General features: G+C 44.6%; 3 protein-coding genes across 3 annotated transcripts; 1 reads left to right on the forward strand and 2 right to left on the reverse strand.

The window, feature by feature from the left end:
* Positions 1-1,203: 1,203 nt before the first annotated feature.
* LOC145946414 (uncharacterized) lies at positions 1,204-4,396 on the reverse strand. The gene is made up of 2 exons (XM_083056036.1): positions 2,056-4,396; positions 1,204-2,000 (listed from the first exon to the last, which is right to left on the reverse strand). The coding sequence occupies exons 1-2, from the start codon at positions 4,394-4,396 to the stop codon at positions 1,204-1,206; spliced, it is 3,138 nt and encodes a 1,045-aa protein (XP_082912162.1).
* A 128-nt stretch (positions 4,397-4,524) lies between these two features.
* LOC145946416 (uncharacterized) lies at positions 4,525-6,315 on the reverse strand. Its single transcript, XM_083056037.1, has one exon. The coding sequence runs from the start codon at positions 6,313-6,315 to the stop codon at positions 4,525-4,527; it is 1,791 nt and encodes a 596-aa protein (XP_082912163.1).
* Positions 6,316-9,210: 2,895 nt separating this feature from the next.
* Positions 9,211-13,604, forward strand: LOC145946417 (uncharacterized). The gene is made up of 4 exons (XM_083056038.1): positions 9,211-9,281; positions 10,427-10,561; positions 10,636-11,031; positions 13,601-13,604. Exons 1-4 carry the CDS (start codon positions 9,211-9,213, stop codon positions 13,602-13,604), a joined length of 606 nt encoding a protein of 201 aa, XP_082912164.1.
* Positions 13,605-22,642: the final 9,038 nt, after the last annotated feature.

Genomic DNA, 22,642 nt, shown 5'->3' on the forward strand with positions numbered 1-22,642 from the left:
CATGTATGCATATATATAAAAAGTATATATAAACATATTTAGATAGACAGATTTAGATTTTGCAGAGATTTTACGTAACTACATAAACACATATACACATATATTAACGTCTAGTTTATTATATTATTATTATTTGCAATTCACATGTTAATTTAATGTGTGTTCGAGAACGTGCCTCGCGTAGAAAATAAGTCAGGTTTTTATGTATCAACGTTTAATCAAATTAAATTGACTGGTTAACAAAAATTATACATGCACAATACTAATACACAAAATTAATCAAGTTTCAGAGTGAGTGGTCAAAATCAAAGTACAATGGTAAGCGGCGGTCGTCAACGAATTTGCGGTTTTAATAATAAGCGGAGATGCGATATGCGGTTTGACTGCGATATACTGAGATAAGGCGCCAAAACTTTTGTCGGCGCTTCTTTTATCCTCTCGGTGCTGGAGCCCTTTACGTTACCATGCGCCAATTAATTTACAGCAAAATTTGAGTTGTTGAGGTGACGCAAGGGCGCCTAGCGCCATTGGCTGCCTCGCGATCCGCGCGGATTAGGCACGGGCCTGACATGCGCGAGGCAATCGATTGTTCTATCGATTGGCCCTTGGGAGTCACGTGAATAGTTTGCGCATGTCTTTCGCGACGTCGGTAGTTGTGACTCAGTGCGGTATCCGTTGCGTATTTGTTATTTGTTGTTGACATTTTAATTGCCTCAATAATTTATTACCTACGTATTCCTAGCTAGGTGAACTTTTTTCTTCTATTTATTTGACCGCGAAATAATAACAGCTATAAAATTAAATATAATAACGAAATATTAAAGCGAATAGATTATTGCAATCAATTAAATATAATAACGAAAAATTAAAGCGAATAGATTATTGCAATCTTGAACATCCCGCCCGCCTTGTTACGTCGTGACAAAATAAGACGCTACTAATTTCCGGTCGCGGGTCGCACCTTATTGGTCGTTGATGATAGCGGCGCGGCTGCGTGTTACGACACACGTGGTGATCGCGTATCACGTTGAATCAGCTGATTCGCGGTGTGTAGCCCACGTGTCGGTAATGAATACGGGTTACAGTGGCCGTGTACAACAATTAGTGCCGAATGCAACGCGTTCCGATATGTTCTCTAGTGATGTGGATGTAAAGTGTGAGTGAGATAGTGAGTGAGGTGTGTCGAGTGTGTGATGTGCGGTGTCATGTGTCGGTGGTCGCGATTTCTGCTTCAACGCAGGGAAGCAACACGATTTTTATGAGTGGGCGCACGAGCTCGGAGGTAGAGGTCCGGACGGTGACCACGCGCAGAATGCCGTCGTCTCCGGGATGCAGCTTCGTTATTCGGGCAAGAGGCCATCGACTCGGAGGAGTGAGCTCGGAGCGTATGATGCAGAGATCGCCGACACGGGGTGCGACCTCGTCCTTGAGCCACTTGGGTCGTGTGGTTAGTCCGTGGATGTATTCACTGGACCATCGATTCCAAAAGTGTTCTCTCATCAGTTGCAAATGACGCCATCGTGATAATGTGCTTTCACGTTGACCGGTCATCGCTGGCTCGGGCACAGCGAGAAGTGGCGCCCCGATGAGGAAGTGACCGGGTGTCAGTGCCGAGACGTCGTCAGGGTCGTCTGAGAGTGCCTGCAACGGACGCGAGTTAAGACAGGCCTCGATTTGGGTGAGGAGCGTGCTCAACTCCTCGAATGTGAGGGTGGTCTCCCCGATCACCCGACGGAGGTGAAACTTGGTCGACTTCACGGCGGCCTCCCACAGACCACCGAAGTGCGGTGCCGCTGGCGGGTTGAAATGCCAACGGATTCCTTGAGCAGTGGCAGCGAGGGCGATACCGCGACCTTCGGCTGACGATGCGTTGAAGAGCTCGCGCAACGTGCGGTCTGCCCCGATGAACGTTGTGCCGCAGTCACTATACAGGTCGGTGCACAGTCCTCGGCGGGAGACGAAACGACGGAGGGCGGCGATGAAGGCCTCAGAAGAGTAATCTGAAACAACTTCAAGATGAATGGCCTTCGACCAAAAACAGATGAAGACAGCTACGTATCCCTTGTGAGCGCGGTGTCCACGGCCCTTGCTGGTCCGGATGAGGATCGGGCCCGCGTAATCCAGACCGGTGCTGAGGAATGGCCGAGTTGGTGTCACCCTGTCGCGAGGGAGGTTGCCCATTGGAGGTTGTGGTGCGGTTGCTCTCCATCGAGCAGGTCACACAGCGGTGCAGCTGCTGCTTGACGACGGTCCTCCCACGTGGCATCCAGAAACGAAGCCGGAGCAGGCCGAGCGTCAGCTGTACACCTCCGTGCAGAGTCCGACGGTGGCAGGATTCAATTAAGAGTCGAGTTAACCAGGAGGTCGGCGGGATTATCATCGGGTGCTTCTCATCATGCGGCAGCAGTGCGTGTTTGAGACGTCCTCCTACCCGCAGTACACCTTGATCGTCAAGGAGTGGACTCAACCTTGCCAGTGAACTACGTGGTGGACTGGTGCGTCCAGCCTTGACAGCAGCTATCTCGTCTGGGAAATGAAGAGGTTGCACCACTCGAAGCCAACGAAACAGTGCGGCATCCAACTCGTCCGGGTGCAGCGGCAGGCCGGGGGTGACACGATGCTTCACAATGTTGATCCAGCGACAACACCAGGCTGTGACTCGCAGCAGACGATGCAGCGTTGGGAACCGCAGGAGAAGTTCTGGTTCGACGGCGATGTGTCCCTTGGTCGCTAAGCTGGTGGCTCTTTGTTCAGGAAGATCATCCTCTGGAGCCTCCATTTCTGAGCTGGGCCAAGCAACCTCTCCCTTGACTAGCCAGGTAGGTCCCGTCCACCACAACGAGTGGTTGAGCAGTTCGCTAGGAGTAATGCCTCGTGATGCACAGTCCGCAGGGTTGTCCTTCCCGGCCACGTGTCTCCACTGAGCGTCTGGGAGTTGCGTCTGGATGTGAGCCACCCTGTTGGCGACGAAGGTCTTCCAGCGTGTGGCGTGTCCGTGGATCCAATGGAGCGTGACCTTCGAATCGGACCATAGATGTACTGGTGTAGCTGCAAGATCGAGAGTGTTGCGAACATGTAGTGTGAGGCTGGTAAGTAAAGTGGCGGCGCAGAGTTCAAGGCGAGGCAACGAAACTTGCTTGACCGGTGCGACCTTGCACTTCGCCATCAACAACTTGACTGACGCTTCGTTCTTTTCAGTGCTGCGGAGGTAGACAACAGCGGCGTATCCTCGCTCTGATGCGTCGGCGAAGCCGTGAAGCTGCAGATTTGAGCGGTCGATTCCAGTGCCGAGCCAACGGGCCACACGTATGTGGTCGAGAAGAGGAAGCTGGCTCAATAATTGTTGCCAGCGTTGCGCATCCTTGTCAGGTAGTGGAGTGTCCCAAGCCAGTTGCTGAAGCCACGTCGTCTGGATCAGGATTTTTGCTCGGATCACGACAGGCGCGAGCCAGCCCATCGGATCGAAGAGCCGTGCAGTCTCGGCGAGGACCCGTCTTTTTGTGAAGTCGCTAATTGTGCGCGGATGTATAACGACTGAGAACCAGTCGTCTTGAGGATGCCACCGAAGACCCAGAGTGGAGTGGCCCTCAACTTCCCATGAATGCGATGAGCGTGGGAGTCGATGGTCTTGCGGGATTCCCTTGAGGACTTCTTCGTTGTTCGAGGCCCACTTTCTCAACGGAAATCCGCCCGCCATGCAGAGGTTGCGCAACTCCGTCTGAAGGTTGACTGCGTCCGCTAGGTTGTCCGCACCAGTGACCACGTCGTCGACGTAACAATCACGACGTAGTGCTCTCACACCGTGAGGAAAACGTGCCTCTTCGTCTGTTGCGAGTTGTCGCAACGTTCTGATGGCGAGGAACGGTGCACACGCCAGTCCGTACGTCACCGTCTTCAGCTCGTATTCGTGGATGTCGTCAGCGTCGTTGTGGCGCCACAATATAGTCTGGAAGCGACAGTCCTCGGGATGAACAAGAATTTGGCGGTACATTTTCTCGATGTCCGTGACGAAGGCGTACCGGTGCCACTGCCATCGAAGTAGCACGTCGGCGAGTGCTGGTAGGAGGTTTGCACCAGTGAGAAGATGGGAATTCAGGGATTCGCCGGACCGTGTGCGTTGAGACCCGTTGAACACGACCCTGAGCTTCGTGGTGGTGCTCGATTCCTTGAGGACCCCGTGGTGTGGTAAGTAGCACTTGAGACTGGAAGTGGTTGTCGGCGTGCTGACTATCTCCATGTGTTGCAGATCCTCATACTCCCGCATGAATCCTCGGTAGAGGTCACCAAAGCAACGATCTTGGCGGCCCTTCCGTTCCATTGCTCTCAGGAGGCGTTCCGATGGCAGACGAGTTTCCTTGAGCGTCGTTGGCGGTGATGAAAATGGCAGTCTTACCATGTATCTTCCTGCGGCCGTGCGTTTGCAAGTACGCACGAAGAGCTCCTCGCACCTGTCCTCGTCAGGGGTAAGCGGGGCGATTGATGTCGGCTCTCTCTCCTGCTCCCAGAATCGTCGAACCAGGTCGGCTAGGTCGTGGTCGGCGGTGCACTGGAACGTGCGACGGGGACCGTCGGTTGCTGCTGCATTGGAGCCCCCGGACAGATGGTTCGCTGGGCGATTGGCATCTCCGGTCCGCCCTTGCGCACTCCTTCCTCGATGATGAGGGAGCAGACTTCTGCTCCCAGGAGTAGCTCCGCTGGGTCGTCGTCCAGAAAGCGCGGGTCAGCCAGCTGGAGACCTTGAATGTGAGGCCAGCAGTGTCTATCCCTTGAGGCGGGACCTTGTTCGATGGAGAGGCGCGGCAGCACGTACGCCACCACAGAGAACTCGGCGGTGGTCACATTCGAGCTGATGTTCAGTGTGACCTTGCCGCGAGTAGACCCTGGACGAGCTCCTCCGATGCCAAAGATAGACAGCTCCGAATAGGATCGAGGCAGACGCAGTCGTTGAGCCAGGGTCTCCGATATGATGGACAATTCGGAGCCTTGGTCGATCAGTGCTCGCACGGCGTGAGGCGATCCATGTCGGTCGGCGATATTCACGCGTGCAGTTGCCAGGAGGATGGCTTTTCGATCGTCACTCTGATGCCTAGTGGCCAGTGTAGTGGTTAGTGCGTTGGCAGATGTGGTTGCCGCAGCCGGTGAAGGTGCTGGTTGTGCGCCGTGCAGCATGGTGTGGTGACGTGCGTTGCAAGACAGACAGTTCTTCTTCGACTGGCATCGTGAGAGAAAGTGATTTCCCAGGCAATTGAAGCATAGTTTGTTTGTTTCAACAAACGTTCTCCGTTCGACAGCGGTCTTGGCCTTGAAGTCGCGGCACGTCATCAGTGCGTGTTTCTCGTGGCACAGTGCGCATTGTGGTGAAGTTGATCCTTGCTTCGCGACGTGTGATTTGGCGGCCCGCGAACCGTCTCCTGAGTTCTTGGGGACACCCTTTGGTCGTGCGGCGTTGAGGGTCAGAATCCGTCGGCTAATGAAGTCGAGAAGTGTCTCGTGTTGTGGCGGTTCGGCGGACCCTGAAGTGGACGACTCCCACTCCAGGCGAGTGGTCGAGTCAAATAATTCAGCGACCAGGTGATTAAAGAGGTCCATCCCGTGAGTGTTGATTGGACGACCGATGCTCTCCTGTGCGTTGACGGCGGTGGTGACGGCGTTGTGAATGCGGCTCAGCTCATCGGCGGTATCTCCCTTCATCTTTGGCACGGCCATGAACGTGGCAAAGTTGGAACGGATAATTTCCCTCTTGTTGTCGTAGTGTTTGCATAGCATTGCCCAAGCACGATCATAATTATCACCGGTGACAGGCAATGATCGAATTAATTTTTCAGCCTGCCCTGTCACACTTGAGCGGAGGTGGTGAAAACGCTCGATGTTTGAAATCGACGCATTGTCCCCGACGACGGAGAGGAAGAGATCTCGGAAGGATGGCCAATCAGCATAGGTGCCCGAGAATGGCGGCACCTTGATGCGCGGCAGCGAGGACTTCGATGCGACATCGTGAGTTGGACGCACGAGCGGCTCCCGGAATAGTTCGGCGTAGCCATCCAGCAGGCTCCGCTGCGCCACGGAGAGGTTCTCTGTATCTTCATGCAGCTCTGATTTGACATAATCGCTTTCAATAAATTTGTCTTTCAGGGCCGCGCGAATGAGGTCATGTTGAGCCTCAAATTTCGTCCACAACTGATCGACGATTCTGGTGCGTGTGGTGACGGCACTGGCGGTGATGTTGGCGTTGCCCAGTTTCCTGAGGTACTCCACCGAGCGTGAGATGCGGACTTGGATCTCGCGTTGAGAGTCAATCAGCGTGGCCACATCCATCATTGATGCTCGCACTCGACTTTGGCGGACACTCACTTCACTCGAAAAGTCACGCTCACGAACTTGCGGGTGCCGGCGCGACGACGCGATCCGGCTCGAAGGACCAAAAATATGTTCGAGAACGCGCCTCGCGTAGAAAATAAGTCAGGTTTTTATGTATCAACGTTTAATCAAATTAAATTGACTGGTTAACAAAAATTATACATGCACAATACTAATACACAAAATTAATCAAGTTTCAGAGTGAGTGGTCAAAATCAAAGTACAATGGTAAGCGGCGGTCGTCAACGAATTTGCGGTTTTAATAATAAGCGGAGATGCGATATGCGGTTTGACTGCGATATACTGAGATAAGGCGCCAAAACTTTTGTCGGCGCTTCTTTTATCCTCTCGGTGCTGGAGCCCTTCACGTCACCATGCGCCAATTAATTTACAGCAAAATTTGAGTTGTTGAGGTGACGCAAGGGCGCCTAGCGCCATTGGCTGCCTCGCGATCCGCGCGGATTAGGCACGGGCCTGACATGCGCGAGGCAATCGATTGTTCTATCGATTGGCCCTTGGGAGTCACGTGAATAGTTTGCGCATGTCTTTCGCGACGTCGGTAGTTGTGACTCAGTGCGGTATCCGTTGCGTATTTGTTATTTGTTGTTGACATTTTAATTGCCTCAATAATTTATTACCTACGTATTCCTAGCTAGGTGAACTTTTTTCTTCTATTTATTTGACCGCGAAATAATAACAGCTATAAAATTAAATATAATAACGAAATATTAAAGCGAATAGATTATTGCAATCAATTAAATATAATAACGAAAAATTAAAGCGAATAGATTATTGCAATCTTGAACAATGTGTGATATGCAAATGATATAATATATTGAACTACGCATCAATTACTACACATACATACATATATATATCTACGTTAAAAGTGTCTCATGTTTGCATATGTATAAAAAGTGCATAAACATATTTAGATACACAGATTTAGATTTTGCAGAGATTTTACGTAACTACATAAACACACACATATATTAACGTCTAGTTTATTATATTATTATTATTTGCAATTCACATGTTAATTTAATGTGTGATATGCAAATGATATAATATATTGAACTACGCATCAATTACTACACATGTACATACATACACATATACATACATACACATATACATATGTAGATATATATATGTATGATGTGTGTAGTAATTGATGCGTAGTTCAATATATTATATCATTTGCATATCACACATTAAATTAACATGTGAATTGCAAATAATAATAATATAATAAACTAGACGTTAATATATGTGTATATGTGTTTATGTAGTTACGTAAAATCTCTGCAAAATCTAAATCTGTGTATCTAAATATGTTTATGCACTTTTTATACATATGCATACATGAGACACTTGTAACGTAGATATATATATATGTATGTATGTGTGTAGTAATTGATGCGTAGTTCAATATATTATATCATTTGTAAATCACACATTAAATTAATATGTGAATTGCAAATAATAATAATATAATAAACTAGACGTTAGTATATGTCTATATGTGCGAATGTAGTTACGTAAAACTTACTTTTTTTACATTTTGTCGTCCTCCTGTCGTGCTTGTCCTGTTGTCCTGGACCAACGGCTGCGACGACGACGATGACGACATGCCGACGGCGACGTCGCCATCGTCGTCGCTGCCGTCCTCGTCGTAATTGTTGTCGTCTTATTAGAATTAGTCGCCGTCGTCATCGCCGTCGGCATCGTCGTCGTCGTCGTCGTCGTCGTCGCCATCAGTTTACTGCCCTCGCTTCGTGCTACAAAAATGCATCTTCTTAATTAAAATGTTTTTCTTACATTTTTAACAGAATAAGGGTATGAGAACATTCTCTTTCTTAGGTTATGAGCACATGCGACGCAACAATTTACGTAAATCGTAGATGTAAGTAACGCACAAGATTTGGCGTATGTCGTAGAAACGTGCTACAATCGAAAGTAACGATTGTAGCACGTTTTTATGACACGCCAAAAATTGTGCGTTACTTACATCTACGACTTACGTAAATTTTTGCGTCGCATGCATGCATGCTCATAACCTAAGAAAGAGGATGAGAAGGAAAAAAGCGAAAGAGATTATATCATTATTATAATTTATGCAGCGTAATTAATTAGCATACGACTTACATAAATTTTAATATGTCTCAACTCGTTATTTTTAAATAATTTATATAAAATAAAATAAGTAGGAATACAAGGAGAGTTCTAACCCACGGGGCTCCGAGGGGGGCGCGGGGCGGGGGGGTTCTCCATGGCGAGGGGTATGACGTCACGCGGGGCGGGGGAGATCTTATTGGCGAGGGGGGATGACGTCACGCGGGGCGGGGGCGCTTATCGCTGTGCGGGAGACGCTTATCGCGTATTGTTTTTCATAAACAAAACAGCGTATTGTATTACTTTGAATTATCTAACATGTTTTATTATAAACAAAACACCGCTAAGTGAGCGCCGATATTCGGCCGCCCTCGCGGTACTTCCCCTCCCCTCCCCCATAAGGCGACGCGCTTTGGCGGTACTTTCGCCCTCCCCCTCCCCTTCCCATATGTGACGTTTCTTCCTCATTGTTTAGGAAGAATTATTTTGCGATAATTTTGCCGACATTCGGCCACCCACGCGGTACCTCCCCTCCTCAATCTGAGGGGATCTTGGGGGGTCGCGCTTATCGCAATGAACACGTCGGGACACGTGTTTTTTTCGCGGTAAAAGACCGTGTTGCATTACGCGCCGATATTCGGCAGCCTTTGCGGTACCTTTCCCCTCCCCCTAAGTGGAATTCTTTCTCATTGTTTAGGGAGCGCCGATGTCCGGCCGCTTGAATTTTTATAAACAAAAATGAGCGCCGATGTCCGGCCGCTCTGTGTCAAAAGCGACAACGTGATGAAGGGAGATCACCTTTCTGATATGTAATTAAATAATCCGTTAATCATGAAGGGGAAGAAATGATTAGAAGAAATATAATAAGGACTGCTGCCACTTCAAACCATAGTACGTAATTTGCAAGCGCACAGATACGTCGATCGAAAAAAAAAGTATAGCGGGTGCAAGTGCTCTAGAGAACGTGATTTTAAAAAGTGTGGAAAAATGGAAAACATCGAGCAGACTGAACGCGACCTGTTGGAGCGGTCCCATCAAATCGCCACCTTGGGCGAGTATTTTGAATGGGCGCTGCGCTGCGAGGAATTTATCAAACTGCTCGAAGAAAACAGCCGTGTCAAGCGTCCGCGACTCTCGATTGAATATAGACAATCTTTGGTTGCTAGAATCGCGCGACTCGAGGGTGCAAAAACTCGATTGCAGAGACAATTTATATCCAGTGGTGGTAATTACAGTGGCGACAATAACGCGGGAAGACTCGTTTGGCGAGAGATCGATACCGCGTTTGAAAATCGTATACTGACCGGTGCGGTGATTAACGCAGACTATATCGAACCGCGACAATTTTTGGAAGATGCTATAGTACTCGAGCAAGTGCAAGACGTTATAAAAATACACAACTGTGTAAAAGTAAATATAGTGTTCAACGGTGAGTTTGTGACAGGTGATGAGCGGGCCAACAAAAGTATTAACACGAGAAATTATGAATTCTTTAGCACGTCCGATTTACGCGAGTGGTATGAGCGGCACGTCATCGAAACCATATTGACGTCTCTCGAAGAGTTTCAGGAACGTGATAGCGGATGGGCATTGTCACGAATCCACGATCTTACGGTCAACGTCAGCAAGTGCAATCTTATGCGCGCAGGATGTCATATTAAATTACCGCGAGAAATTATGACGAAGAGAGCGGTAATTAATGTGCGATCAACGGATAATGCGTGTTTCGCGTGATCAGTGGTGGCCGCTCTGTACCCCGCTGAAAAATATACTGAGAGAACATCTTCATATCCGCACTATACAACGGTCTAAATTTACAAAACATTGAGTTTCCGATAACGTTGAATCAAATAAAAAAGTTTGAACATGTAAACGATATCTCAATCAACGTCTACGGCATCGAGAGGAAGAAGGTATTATCAATTCTTTCGATACGACTCGCCGATCGGAAAAGAGAAAAACATGTGAATTTGCTGTACGTGGAGGAGGAGGACGACAACGTTGGACATTTCGCGTATATCAAAAATCTGTCTCGCCTCGTAAGCTCGCAACTGAGCAAACACAATGGTAAAAAATATATCTGTGATCGGTACGTATATTTATTGTAAATTATATATAATTGTAAATAAAATTGTAAATAAAATTGTAATTTTTTTTTCACAGATGCTTGCATTATTTCGGATCAGAGGACAAGTTGCAGGCACATACGGTAGACTGTGAAGAAATGAACGACTGCGCTATCCGGTTACCAAGCGATAAAGATAAGTGGCTCGGCTTCGACAACTACAACAGAAAAGAGCGGCTTCCATTCATGGTGTATGCCGACTTGGAGTGTGTGCTGAGGAAGACATCGGAACACGTGTCATACGATCAACATCACGAGGTATTTAGCGTTGGGTACTATGTGCAATGCTCGTATGATGAAACATTATCCGCATACCGATCTTATCGCGGTGCCGATTGTGTCGCGTGGTTCGTCAACAAACTCGAGGAATTAGCGTATCGCATAAAGGGTATTTTGTCTGATAATGTCCCCATGATAAATTTAACATCAGACGAGTGGGAAAAATTTCATAGCGCCACGCAATGTCACATTTGTGAAAAACCGTTTGCGCCGGACGATAATCGAGTACGCGATCATTGTCATCTAACTGGGCGATACAGGAGTCCCAACTCAAACTGTAATCTAAATTACAAAGATTCTTATGTCATTCCTGTAGTTTTCCACAATCTATCCGGTTACGACGCACATTTTATCATAAAAGAAATAGCTACCGCATACGAAGGACGTGTAGATGTGCTTCCAATAACAAAAGAAAAATACATTTCATTTACAAAGACTGTCAATAGTACCGACGACGACGACAAAGATCGGAAAGCTTGCATAAAATTACGATTCATCGATTCATACAAATTTCTCAGTGCTAGTCTTGACAAATTAGCATCTTTTCTCGATAAGAATAAGTTAAAAATTTTACGTTTCAATTTTTCCGCATTATCCGCTCACAATTTCGAATTATTGACGCGAAAAGGTGTCTGTCCGTACGAGTAAATTGACTGCGTGGACAAGCTGCAGGACACGCGTTTACCGCCGCGCGAATCGTTTTACAGTTCTTTGACCGGTGACACTGTATCCGAGAGCGATTACGCGCACGCTGAGAACGTCTGGAATCGATTCTCCCTTCGAACTCTAGGCGAATATAGCGATTTATACTTAAAAACTGATGTCTTGTTATTAGCAGATATTTTTGAAAACTTTCGCGACACTTGCATCGCGAGTTACGGACTCGATCCTGCGTATTATTATACTCTTCCCGGGTATATACATGGGACGCGATGCTAAAACATACAAATATTACGTTTGAATTGCTTACCGATATCGACATGGTTATGTTTATTGAACGGGGTATACGCGGTGGTCTAAGTCAATTGTTATGCCCTTGTGAAGCACAGGATAGTTAAGGGATCGTTACCGAATTAGAACTAGGAAGCTCGGGAACGTCAGGGGGAATTTCACTTCCGTTTGTGGTTTCACAATATATTTAAAATAAATAGTCAGTTGTACAAAGTATATGAGCGTCTTGGGATGACGCAAATTAAAGTATGCTTACACAGTTGTTGCGTAGATCACTTGTTCACAATCGTGTCGTGGTTTGTTATTAACGTACTTGCGCTTTACTGCAGCTTGACTGGGACCTCGAGAGTTGTCTTAGGGTCCTTTTTATATCTAATAATTGGGTTACTAGTCGCAAGCGAAGGAGGTTAATGGAACGCTTTGCTTGCGATTTTGGTAATTTCTTAATTAGCGCAGTGCTTACTCAGCGTTAGTCTCGTTTTTCGGATTTCGTATGCTTGTCGAAATTCTTATTGCCTCAGCGCTTTTGCAAGCATGCGTCTTACTTATTTTTGTGTAATATATACAAAATAATAATAATTATATTAAGTGATTTTAATAATTATAGTTATAGCTTTTAGGGCTATAACATCCCTCCCCCGTTAGAAAAGAAAACGAGGCACGTAGTTTTCTTAGTTCTATAGCGATATTTACAATGCTTTACAATTTTTGTTCTTACTTCTAATATCGCGTGCTTAGACTACGTTTTAATATTGGTTTTGGTCTTGGTATTGTTGTAGGTTTGTATACGGTTTTCCTGGTTTTTTTTGTTATATAAATTATTATTGCTATTACTACGGTAAGGATTATTCCGTTGGTTGCCATTGGGTATAGAAAGTATTTTTTGGTGAAAAACCTTTGCTCATTGTTTTCCAAGTTATTATTTATCGTGTGTAATTTGGCTCTTAATTCTGTTAATTCAGTTTCGTGTTCTGTGACGTCTGTTAACGTTATATTGTTGTTAGTTTTGAGATCGCGTAATAGTGTTATGTTTAATTCTGGTAGGTACGTTTCCGTTTCTGTTTCGAAAACTGTGTTTCTTGTTTGTATCGTCATTTCTGTGGTTGTCAATTTGCATTTTCCTTGTAGTGTTATTTGTCCCGTATTTCTTATTGTTTCTCTGTACTCATGTTGTCCGTTGCATTGTATAATTACTTGCAGGTCAGTGGTGGTTGAATATAACCAAGTGCCTGGCTGGTGTAATGCGATCCAGACTGCTTTTCTTTCAATAGTTCGCTTTATTTTACAATTATTATGATACTGTTGTCGCTGTTCGTACATTTGTATTTCGCACGGGGCGTTCGCGTTTATACGGTATATTGGATGTGTCTTTAGACATATATAATCGTAGTTGTTCCTTTTACACTTTTCTAACACGTTTTCTGTTATTAGTACGTATGTTAGCGTTTCCTTATTTAACGCGAGTAGTTCGTTTGTTATTTCTGTGCTTGACATTATCGCGTTATGGTCCGGAATAGGGAGCGCTACTACTCTTATGATATCGTACGTAGGTTTTGTTATTAGCGGAAAATGAAGGATGGTGAAAATTTTTGTTTTATCGCAATATGCGCTTACTGTCATGTATTTTTCTATTTGTAACCAATTCTCGGCATGTATTGAGAACGGGAAATATGAACCTTGCGGTATTTGGTGTACCGCTTCCTTTAAATGCGCGGTTATTATATCTACCGGCATTAATTTTAGTTGTATTATTTCTTTTTGTATGTGTGTCAGGTAATCTAGTACATTTTCTGCGTCGCGTATTAGTTCTGTAATGACCGCAGTGGTTATCGCAAAATGTTCAGAAATGTCTTCGCGTTCGAAAAATGCCTGTACTTGTTTGCGTAATAGATTTTCGTTTCGTTGAACTATATTTTCTAACGTTTCTATGTGTGCTATTGTTGCGTTTACTACCTTTAATTGGGTTTTTATTGCATGCTGCATCGTTTGTTGGTTGTCGTTTAGTAGCTCGAGTTGTTGGTTGATATGTTCCTCATCTTCTGCGTCCATCGTTCCAAATAATGTTTTCGCTATTGTTCCTATTCCGTTTATTAATCCTCGACGTTTGTTAGTCGGCGGTCTGTAAACCGTTTGGATTTGTGTCATGAGGTTCTTCAGATATTTAGCTTCTTTATTTGTGATGGTCTCGAAGCTAGTACATGCGTCCTTTTGATACTGAACGTGGAACTTCAGTGTGTCGCATTTCAGTTGGTGCTGTTGTACGTATTCTTCTATTTGTTCGTACCTTTGCATTAGTTCTTCTAAGTTTAATTTAATTACAAGTTTCCATGTTCCTTCGGTATAATGTAATTTTCCGATTTTTTCAAAATGTAGGCCTGGGTTGTGAATAAATTCGTGTATTTTATATGGGCGATCCTTGTCGTCGTGGGGCCTTGCGAGTACCTTGCTGTTCCAGCAAGTAAGCATCCTGTAATAATACAGTTCGTTTATGCTTCTATAAATTGTTTGAGTTTATTTGCGTGTATACGTATAGTCTTTCTTCCTTTTTTTATTGTATAATTTACGTCTGAGTTCCTTTCGAGTATGACGTATGGTCCGGTCCATAATGATTCGGGTTTCTTTGATCGTCCTCGTCGTAACGTCTCGTCGTAGACCAGTACCTTGTCGCCTACTCTAAATTTTGTTATTTTTGTTTCTTTATCGTATTGTTGTTTGGCTTTAATTTTCTTATCCTTTAGATGTTCCCTTGCCTGTTGATTGGTAGCTCGTATTCTTTCTCGCATCTCTTGTGCGTAATCGTCGTAATTATATGTTAGCCTTGGGGGTTTCGTTAGTGCAGTCGGTAATTCTGCTTGTCGTCCATATATTAGTTCGAAGGGCGTGTATCCTGTTGCTGTGTGTGGTGTGGTGTTATAAGAAAAAATTGCGAACGGTATCCATTCATCCCAATCGGTTTGGTCTTCGTTAATGTAATGTCGTAAATATTCTGCCAGCGTGCGATGTGATCGTTCTAGTGCGCCGTTGCTTTCAGGGTGATATGCAGTTGTCTGTATTTTGTTTATTTTTAACAGCTTGCATGTATTTTTGAATATTTCACTGAGGAAATTTGTTCCTTGATCCGTAAGGATTTTTTCTGGCGTCCCGTGTTTGAGAACGATTTTTGTAATAAATTCCTTGCTGACCGTGTTCGCTTCTTGGTTTGGGATTGGTACTGCTTCGCTATATTTTGTTAAACTATCTTGGAATGTTAGCAAATATTTGTTTCCCTTCGTGGTTACTGTTAGTGGTCCGACTATATCTAATGCACATTTCTCGAATGGTGCAGTGGGTGTATCTGTTATTATTAAAGGCATTTTAGTTTTTCGTGACAATTTGTTTTTTTGACACGATTCGCATTTAGCTATATATTTCTCGACGTCTTTTGTTATTCCGAGCCAATCGTGTTTTAGGCGAATTCTTTTTAAAGTTCGCTCGACACCTTGATGTCCTCCTATGGGGGCGTCGTGATATTCATGTAATATTTGTTTCCTTTCTTCTTCCGTATAATTTTCAGTATTTTCAGTGCTTGTGTTGTTTACTTCTATTGCATGTATTTTTTGCTCCTTTTCCGATTCGCTTGTATCTCGGATTACATTACGGCTTAATGCGTCAGCGTTTGCGTTCGCTCGACCCGCCTTGTGTATTATTTCGTAATCGTATTCTTCTAACTTGAGCCTCCATCGAATCAGTCTCGATCCGGGGTCGTTGACATTGAATAGCCATATTAATGGTTTATGATCGGTCACGATTTTAAATTTCGTGCCGTATATGTATGGTCTAAAATGTTTGGCGGCCCATATTATTGCGAGTAGCTCTTTTTCAGTTGTGTTATAATTTTTTTCTGCTCGTGACAAAATTCTGCTTGCGTAAGCAATGGGGCGATCATTACCTATTTTACCTTGCGATAGCACTGCTCCGATAGCGTAATTGGAAGCATCGGTAGTCACTATAAATTCTTGTGCGAAGTCGGGATATTGCAACACTGGCGCAGTCATCAGTTTTTCTTTTAATGTTTCAAAGGCGTTTTGTTGGTCTGTGGTCCACTCGAATTTTTCTGACTTTCTTGTCAGCTTTGTTAATGGCTTGGCGATTTTTGAGAAGTCCTCTATAAATTTTCGGTAATATCCGGCAAGGCCTATGAATGATTGTATGTCCTTTACTTTTTCGGGCCTTGGGAATTCTTTTATTGCCGTTAATTTCGAGGGATCTGGCGATATTCCATTTTCTGTTATTATGTGGCCTAGATATATAACTTCCTTTCGTAGGAACTCACATTTATTGGGTTGGAGTTTTAAGTTATTCTTTCGGAGTCGTTGCAGTACTTCCTTGAGTCGTTTATTATGTTCTTCTAGGCTGGCTCCGTATATGACGATGTCATCTAAATAAACTAAGCATTTGAGCCCTTGCATTCCGCTGAGTATGGAGTTCATCAACCGCTGGAAAGTTGCTGGCGCATTTCTTAGTCCGAACGGCATTCGATTAAATTCGTAGTGTCCGTGGGGTGTTGAAAATGCGGTTTTATTTTTGTCTTTTTCGGCCATTGGAATTTGGTGATATCCTGAGGCCAAATCCAGCGTGGTAAAATATTTGGCGTTGCCTAACTGATCTAATATGTCAGTAATATTCGGAAGAGGATATGAATCGCCTATGGTTAGATCGTTCAGTCTTCGGAAGTCTATTACTACTCGAAGTTTAGGTTGTCCGGATGCGTCCATCTTCTTAGGCACAACTAGTAAGGGTGCATTCCATTGACTCATACTCGGCCTTATTATTTTTGCTTTTAGCATCTCGGTTATTTGTTGGCTTACTTCGGTTTTATGTTTTTCGGGTAAGCGATATGGTCTTATATTTACGGGTGAAGTATTACAACGCGTATTTATTTCGTGCTCTATTGTGGTGGTGCACGTTAAGGGTTCCCCTTCTACATGAAATATGTCTTGGTATTCTTCACAGATATTTAAAAGTGCCCTGTGTTCTTCATTGTTTAGATGGTCGGTTCGTAATAATTTGCAAACGCGGTTCTTCCGTGGTTCTTCTAGCTTGGTTAATTTGTCGCTAATTATTGCGTTTATCCCGGTTGTAGTGTCTCGTTCGATTTCTTCGATGGTCACTGTTGGTGTTTCTATTTCGACCTCCTCGTCTGTCGTGTTTATCATACTGATCGGGCAAGTGAAGTCGATCGGTTCTACTAGCGCATTTCCGATGTATATACCGGGGGCGGTTTCTGCTGCTTGAACTATGCCTATTTTATTTATATTTGTCGCGGCTCTAATTATGGTTTCGCAGCGAGGTTTTAAAGTAATCTTGCTAGTGGAGTGTAGGTTTAAGATACCTTTCTCTAGCCTTAACTGTGCTTTCTCGAAATCGCAGACGGTGGAATGTTTTTGTAGGAAGTCGAATCCTAAGATTCCGTCGTTTTCGATGGGCATATCGTCTTTTACCACGTAGAACGCGTGTTTTATTTTATGGTCACCTATCTTGATTGTAGCGTTTATCTTTCCTATGGTGTGTACCTTGTGTCCCGTTATTCCGGTGAGTGAAATATCGTCTTCATGGATTAAAGTATCATCTTTTAATTCCTTTAATTTTATTAATGACGTGGTTGCTCCTGAGTCGCACATCATTTTTACCCTCCCTTGTTTTGCTTCGCGTATGGGTAGTGTTACTGTAGGTAATCCTGGTTCGCCTTTTATGTGTGCGACGCGGTATTCTAGCGCCCTTTTTGGCGGGTTTTTCTTGTCTTTGCTTTCGTCTTCGCTGCCGCTATTAGAGTCGGTGCTCTGTTTTCGTTGACGATGCGATTCGCGCTGCTCGCGTGTATATTTGGAGTGTGATTTTAGGTCTTCGTCTTGTTTTTTATATCCGCTATTTTTTGGTCGTTCGTTTAATTTCCAACATTCGTTGCGGTTGTGCCCGGATTTCTTGCAATAATTACAGTACTTAATGATCGCGTTTACTTGCGATCGTTTCTCCGGTTTTGGGAGCGCGAACTTGAAGCTACTGCGGCAGTCGCGTCCGTAGTGTCCGTTTTTTCCGCATTTGTGACATTGAATCCGCGTTGCATGCGGATGCTGCGAATACTTTGATTCGTGTGTTTGCTTATCCGCGGCCCTAGGGGTCTCGAGGAGTTTTTCGTCTTCGCCGGCGCCGGTTATTGCCTCTTGTAGAGTTTTAAAGCGTTGCGCCCGTGCGAGGATTTTAAGGTCATGGCGTAACCCTATTTGGAAATTTATTAGTGCTTGTTCCTTTATGGTTTGCTGTATTCCACATTTATTTTCCGGGGTGTAGTCCTTTCCCTCAGTTATTGAGTAGTATAGTTTCATTGCTAATAGGTCGACGCGTTGACCGAATTCTTGTGTGCTTTCGTTCGGTTGTTGTTTTAGTGAATTGAACTCTAATTGTAGGCTCGTCGTGCTGCGTTTGGATTTATAGCATGACTCTAATTGTTCCTTTAATTCTTCGAATGTTTGAATATCGTGCGTTTCAAAGTCTTGTATGGCTTTTCCGTCTAGTTTTGTGAATAAGACCTCTTGAATTAAGGATTCTTCGTCCTCGGGGTGAATTTTTTTCATGGCGTAAGTACATGCATTTAAAAATTTTTTGAGTTTATGAGGCGTCCCATTGAATTCGGGGATCATGGCGCGTGCTTCCTTTAGGGCCAGATACCTTGAAGGGAGACTTCGTCGGTTCCTCACGTCGTTTCCTGATCTTCCGTACGTATAGGTCGTGTCGAGGTCACGGTCTGTATTTCGCGCATTTTCTAATTGGTGTCGGTTCGACGTTTGTTGTGTCTCTCGGTTATTCGTGGGCTGGTCCCGTATCTGGGTGCGTAATCGGTCTATTTCGTTCCGCATTTCGCGTTGCCCTTGTATGAGTTCAACAAGTAGGTCGTTTTTTGGACTGAAAACTGGACGTCCGGCGTCTGCATAACACGCGGCGGCATTACCGTCGATTATTGATCGTAAGCGTTCGATTTCCCTGTCGACATCTTCAGGGGCGGCATTCCGCGTCGGAGGGTTTCGTCTCATGTCGTCCTCGCTTTGCGTGCCTAAAACGCTATCGTCGACTGATACGGGGGAATAGTTTCTCCTAACCGAAATTCGCTCGGAAGACGCGCGATCCGAGGGACGTCTTCTTTCGTCTAAATTAGAAGGACGTACGTTTTCCTCGATAGGTTCGGCACCTGGTTCTGGTGAGCTAGCGTCCGAGTAACGTCTATCTAAATTTGTGCGTACGTTATCGCGAATGTCGCGTACCGCTTCCTCGGCTACTTGTACGGGTGTTACGGAACCGAATCTACGATTAAGTTGAGCTGGTCCGCTCCAGAATCGTGGCTTAAATGAGACGCGTTTTTTGGGTCGTTCCGACATTGAGTAACTTCGGGCTTATTTCTCGACGCTAGAGGGGTTTCTCCCTTACAAGAGTATTTTTATAATAGTTAGTTTCGCACTTACAGCAGTAGTACAGTTCGCATTTTCGATGTATTTCGTATCAGCGGCTAGTGTGGTGGTCCCAGGTTCCGTGGATGCTGTGGCGGTCTGCAGCTTGGCGGTGCTGTCTCGTCAATGGTGGTCCCACGGTGTTGGTCGTCGTTTTTACGGCGATGGCTCTCGGCGTTTCGTACGTTCACTGTTTTATCACTAACGGTGTCAGTTCTCGTGATTGATTTTGTCAACTGATTTTCGGAAGTATTTGTCACTCCTTGTCACAAGACGATCCTTCGGTAGATCCCACCGCTGCCACCAAATTATGTTATGCCCTTGTGAGGCACAGGATAGTTAAGGGATCGTTACCGAATTAGAACTAGGAAGCTCGGGAACGTCAGGGGGAATTTCACTTCCGTTTGTGGTTTCACAATATATTTAAAATAAATAGTCAGTTGTACAAAGTATATGAGCGTCTTGGGATGACGCAAATTAAAGTATGCTTACACAGTTGTTGCGTAGATCACTTGTTCACAATCGTGTCGTGGTTTGTTATTAACGTACTTGCGCTTTACTGCAGCTTGACTGGGACCTCGAGAGTTGTCTTAGGGTCCTTTTTATATCTAATAATTGGGTTACTAGTCGCAAGCGAAGGAGGTTAATGGAACGCTTTGCTTGCGATTTTGGTAATTTCTTAATTAGCGCAGTGCTTACTCAGCGTTAGTCTCGTTTTTCGGATTTCGTATGCTTGTCGAAATTCTTATTGCCTCAGCGCTTTTGCAAGCATGCGTCTTACTTATTTTTGTGTAATATATACAAAATAATAATAATTATATTAAGTGATTTTAATAATTATAGTTATAGCTTTTAGGGCTATAACACAATGCTCCAACAGATACGCGCATGCTAATAACAAGTACATGCAGTCATATGATTCATCGAAACCATCGTCGTACCTTATGTACTTCGATGTAAATAATTTGTATGGATGGGCAATGTGTCAACCATTGCCTTATGCCGATTTTCGATGGGTCGAAGACATTTCAAACTTTGACGTTAACGCGATCGCTCCGGATTCGCTCACAGGTTATATTCTCGAGGTTGATCTAGAGTACCCACAAAATAAACACAACACACACATTGACCTACCGTTCTGTCCGACGCGCGACAAGCCGCCCGGCAAGCGGGAAGATAAGCTCCTCGCGACGCTATATGACAAGAAGCGTTACGTCATACATTATCGCAACCTGCAGCAGTGTACACGTCACGGTCTTCGTATCGTAAAGATACATCGCGTATTACAATTTACTCAATCTGCATGGCTCCGCGATTACATCGAACTCAATACGAAATTTAGAACACAAGCGAAAAATGATTTTGACAAAAATTTGTACAAATTGATGAACAACGCGGTATTCGGCAAAACTATGGAAAACGTTCGAAATCATGTAGATGTAAAATTATTGACAAAGTGGGACGGACGATACGGTGCGGAAGCGATGATCGCGAAACCAAATTTCCATAGCAGGAGCGTCTTTTCGGAAAATTTAATCGCCGTTGAATTACGTAAACTAGAAGTAAAATTTAACAAACCAATCTATGTTGGTATGTGTATCCTCGATATATCGAAAGTGTGTCTATACGAATTTCACTATGAGTAAATGTCACCGCTCTATCGTGAAAGATGTCGGATAATGTACACCGACACCGACAGTTTAATATATCACATCGAGTGCGACGATGTGTACGAGAATATGAAACGCGATATCGCTAGATTCGATACGAGCGATTATCCAATTGACAACGCGTACGGTATAGCGCATGCAAACAAAAAGGTGCCAGGCTTGATGAAAGACGAGAATAATGGCGCGATAATGACCGAATTCGTCGGGCTTAGAGCAAAAATGTACACGGTGAGGGTGGACGGCAAAAAAGACACTAAAAAAACAAAAGGTGTCAAAAGTAATGTCGTAGCGCGTAGTATAACGACGATTATACGCGGTGCCTGAATGACGAGATTGAAATGACACGTCAGCAGTCATGTATTAGATCGAAATTGCACGAAGTGTATACCATCCGCGAGACAAAAATTGCTCTAAGTTCGTACGACGATAAGCGGTATATTATATCTGATTCGACCGACACATTACCATGGGGACATTACCAGATACCCTTATAAAATATAATGTAGTATAATGTGTGTGTGTATGTGTGTATGAGATATTGTTATGTAACATATGTGTAATATATTGTAACGATTAAAGGAAAGGATGTATTAATAAAGATTTTGTATTTCATATATTTCATGTATATTTTTATATATTTTATACGTTGTACACATTATATTTTTCTTAAAATAAATAGTCTATATGAATTAAATCACATTGTCCTTATGTATCCAAGAATTGTGTGAATTGTCAAATCCCAGTCATTTCACGTAAACCTCGTCACCCCTCCTGCGCAGTACTTTCTCCACAAGATACACGTCCGGATAATTCGCGCGATGCAACTCATACTCGTAAAACGCTCCAGCGACAGATGTTTTGCGATAGTCCTCGAGTAGATAGCTTACGGGATTAGTACGCTGCACTTTAACAATCTTAAAAACCTCCGTCGTCCAATTTGGCGTGTAACCCTTCTCGAAAAGTTTCTTGTACTTGCTAACGCGTACCGAGTCACCTACTTTAAATTTCGCCGGAGCGGCAATCTTTATGTTACTATATACCGTTTTTAAAAGTTTATCAGCGATCGCGGGGGTGATGTCGACGGGTCGCATGCGATTGTTCGGTGCTTGCGCGCGTTATAATCCGATACGAGTCACGGCAAGGCGTCGATCCACTTGTAAGTTCTATTCAGCGTAAACATCTTCCACATGTCGTTCTTCAGCGTACGATTGAATCGCTCGACGACCGATGCCTTCATTACCGAATATGTAGAATAATGATTGATGTTATGTTTCCGTATAAGCCGTTGCACGTCAGCGTTGTAAAATTCCTTCCCCATATCAGTTTGCATGTTTTTTGGGCATCTCTTGCTATCTCGAATTATTTCGGCGATAGCGTCAGCCGTCTCGCTTCCACCTTTACTCTTGAGTGGTACGGCCCACGCGTACTTGCTCAACACATCGATGATGGTGAGTATGTAGTGATAACCTTTGTTGAAACGAGAATACGGACGCATCTCGACGATGTCGGCTTGCCACAGATCATCGTATCCTCGCACTATGACATGTCTTCGGGAAAAATTTTTTCTCGCCGGCGTGTGCAGTTCTTTCACCAACTGCCGTCTCTCCAAACTATGTTGTTTCATCGCTTCGTCGGTTTTTTTTCCCGATCTTCGTTTACTGCTGCTT

Source organism: Prenolepis imparis, unplaced genomic scaffold, assembly GCF_030444845.1.
Source record: "Prenolepis imparis isolate NDT839.2.m4 unplaced genomic scaffold, iyPreImpa1.0 SCAF_16, whole genome shotgun sequence".
NCBI lineage: Eukaryota > Metazoa > Arthropoda > Insecta > Hymenoptera > Formicidae > Prenolepis > Prenolepis imparis.

Coding starts and splice junctions, on each gene's coding strand:
- LOC145946414 (XM_083056036.1), bottom strand. CDS start 4,396: ATGGTAAGACTGCCATTTTCATCACCGCCAACGACGCTCAAGGAAACT. Junction 2,001..2,055: donor ACCGCGCTCACAAGGGATAC/GTAGCTGTCTTC, acceptor AAGTTGTTTCAG/ATTACTCTTCTGAGGCCTTC.
- LOC145946416 (XM_083056037.1), bottom strand. CDS start 6,315: ATGGATGTGGCCACGCTGATTGACTCTCAACGCGAGATCCAAGTCCGC.
- LOC145946417 (XM_083056038.1), top strand. CDS start 9,211: ATGAGCGCCGATGTCCGGCCGCTCTGTGTCAAAAGCGACAACGTGATG. Junction 9,282..10,426: donor GGAGATCACCTTTCTGATAT/GTAATTAAATAA, acceptor CGATCGGAAAAG/AGAAAAACATGTGAATTTGC. Junction 10,562..10,635: donor AAAAAATATATCTGTGATCG/GTACGTATATTT, acceptor TTTTTTTCACAG/ATGCTTGCATTATTTCGGAT.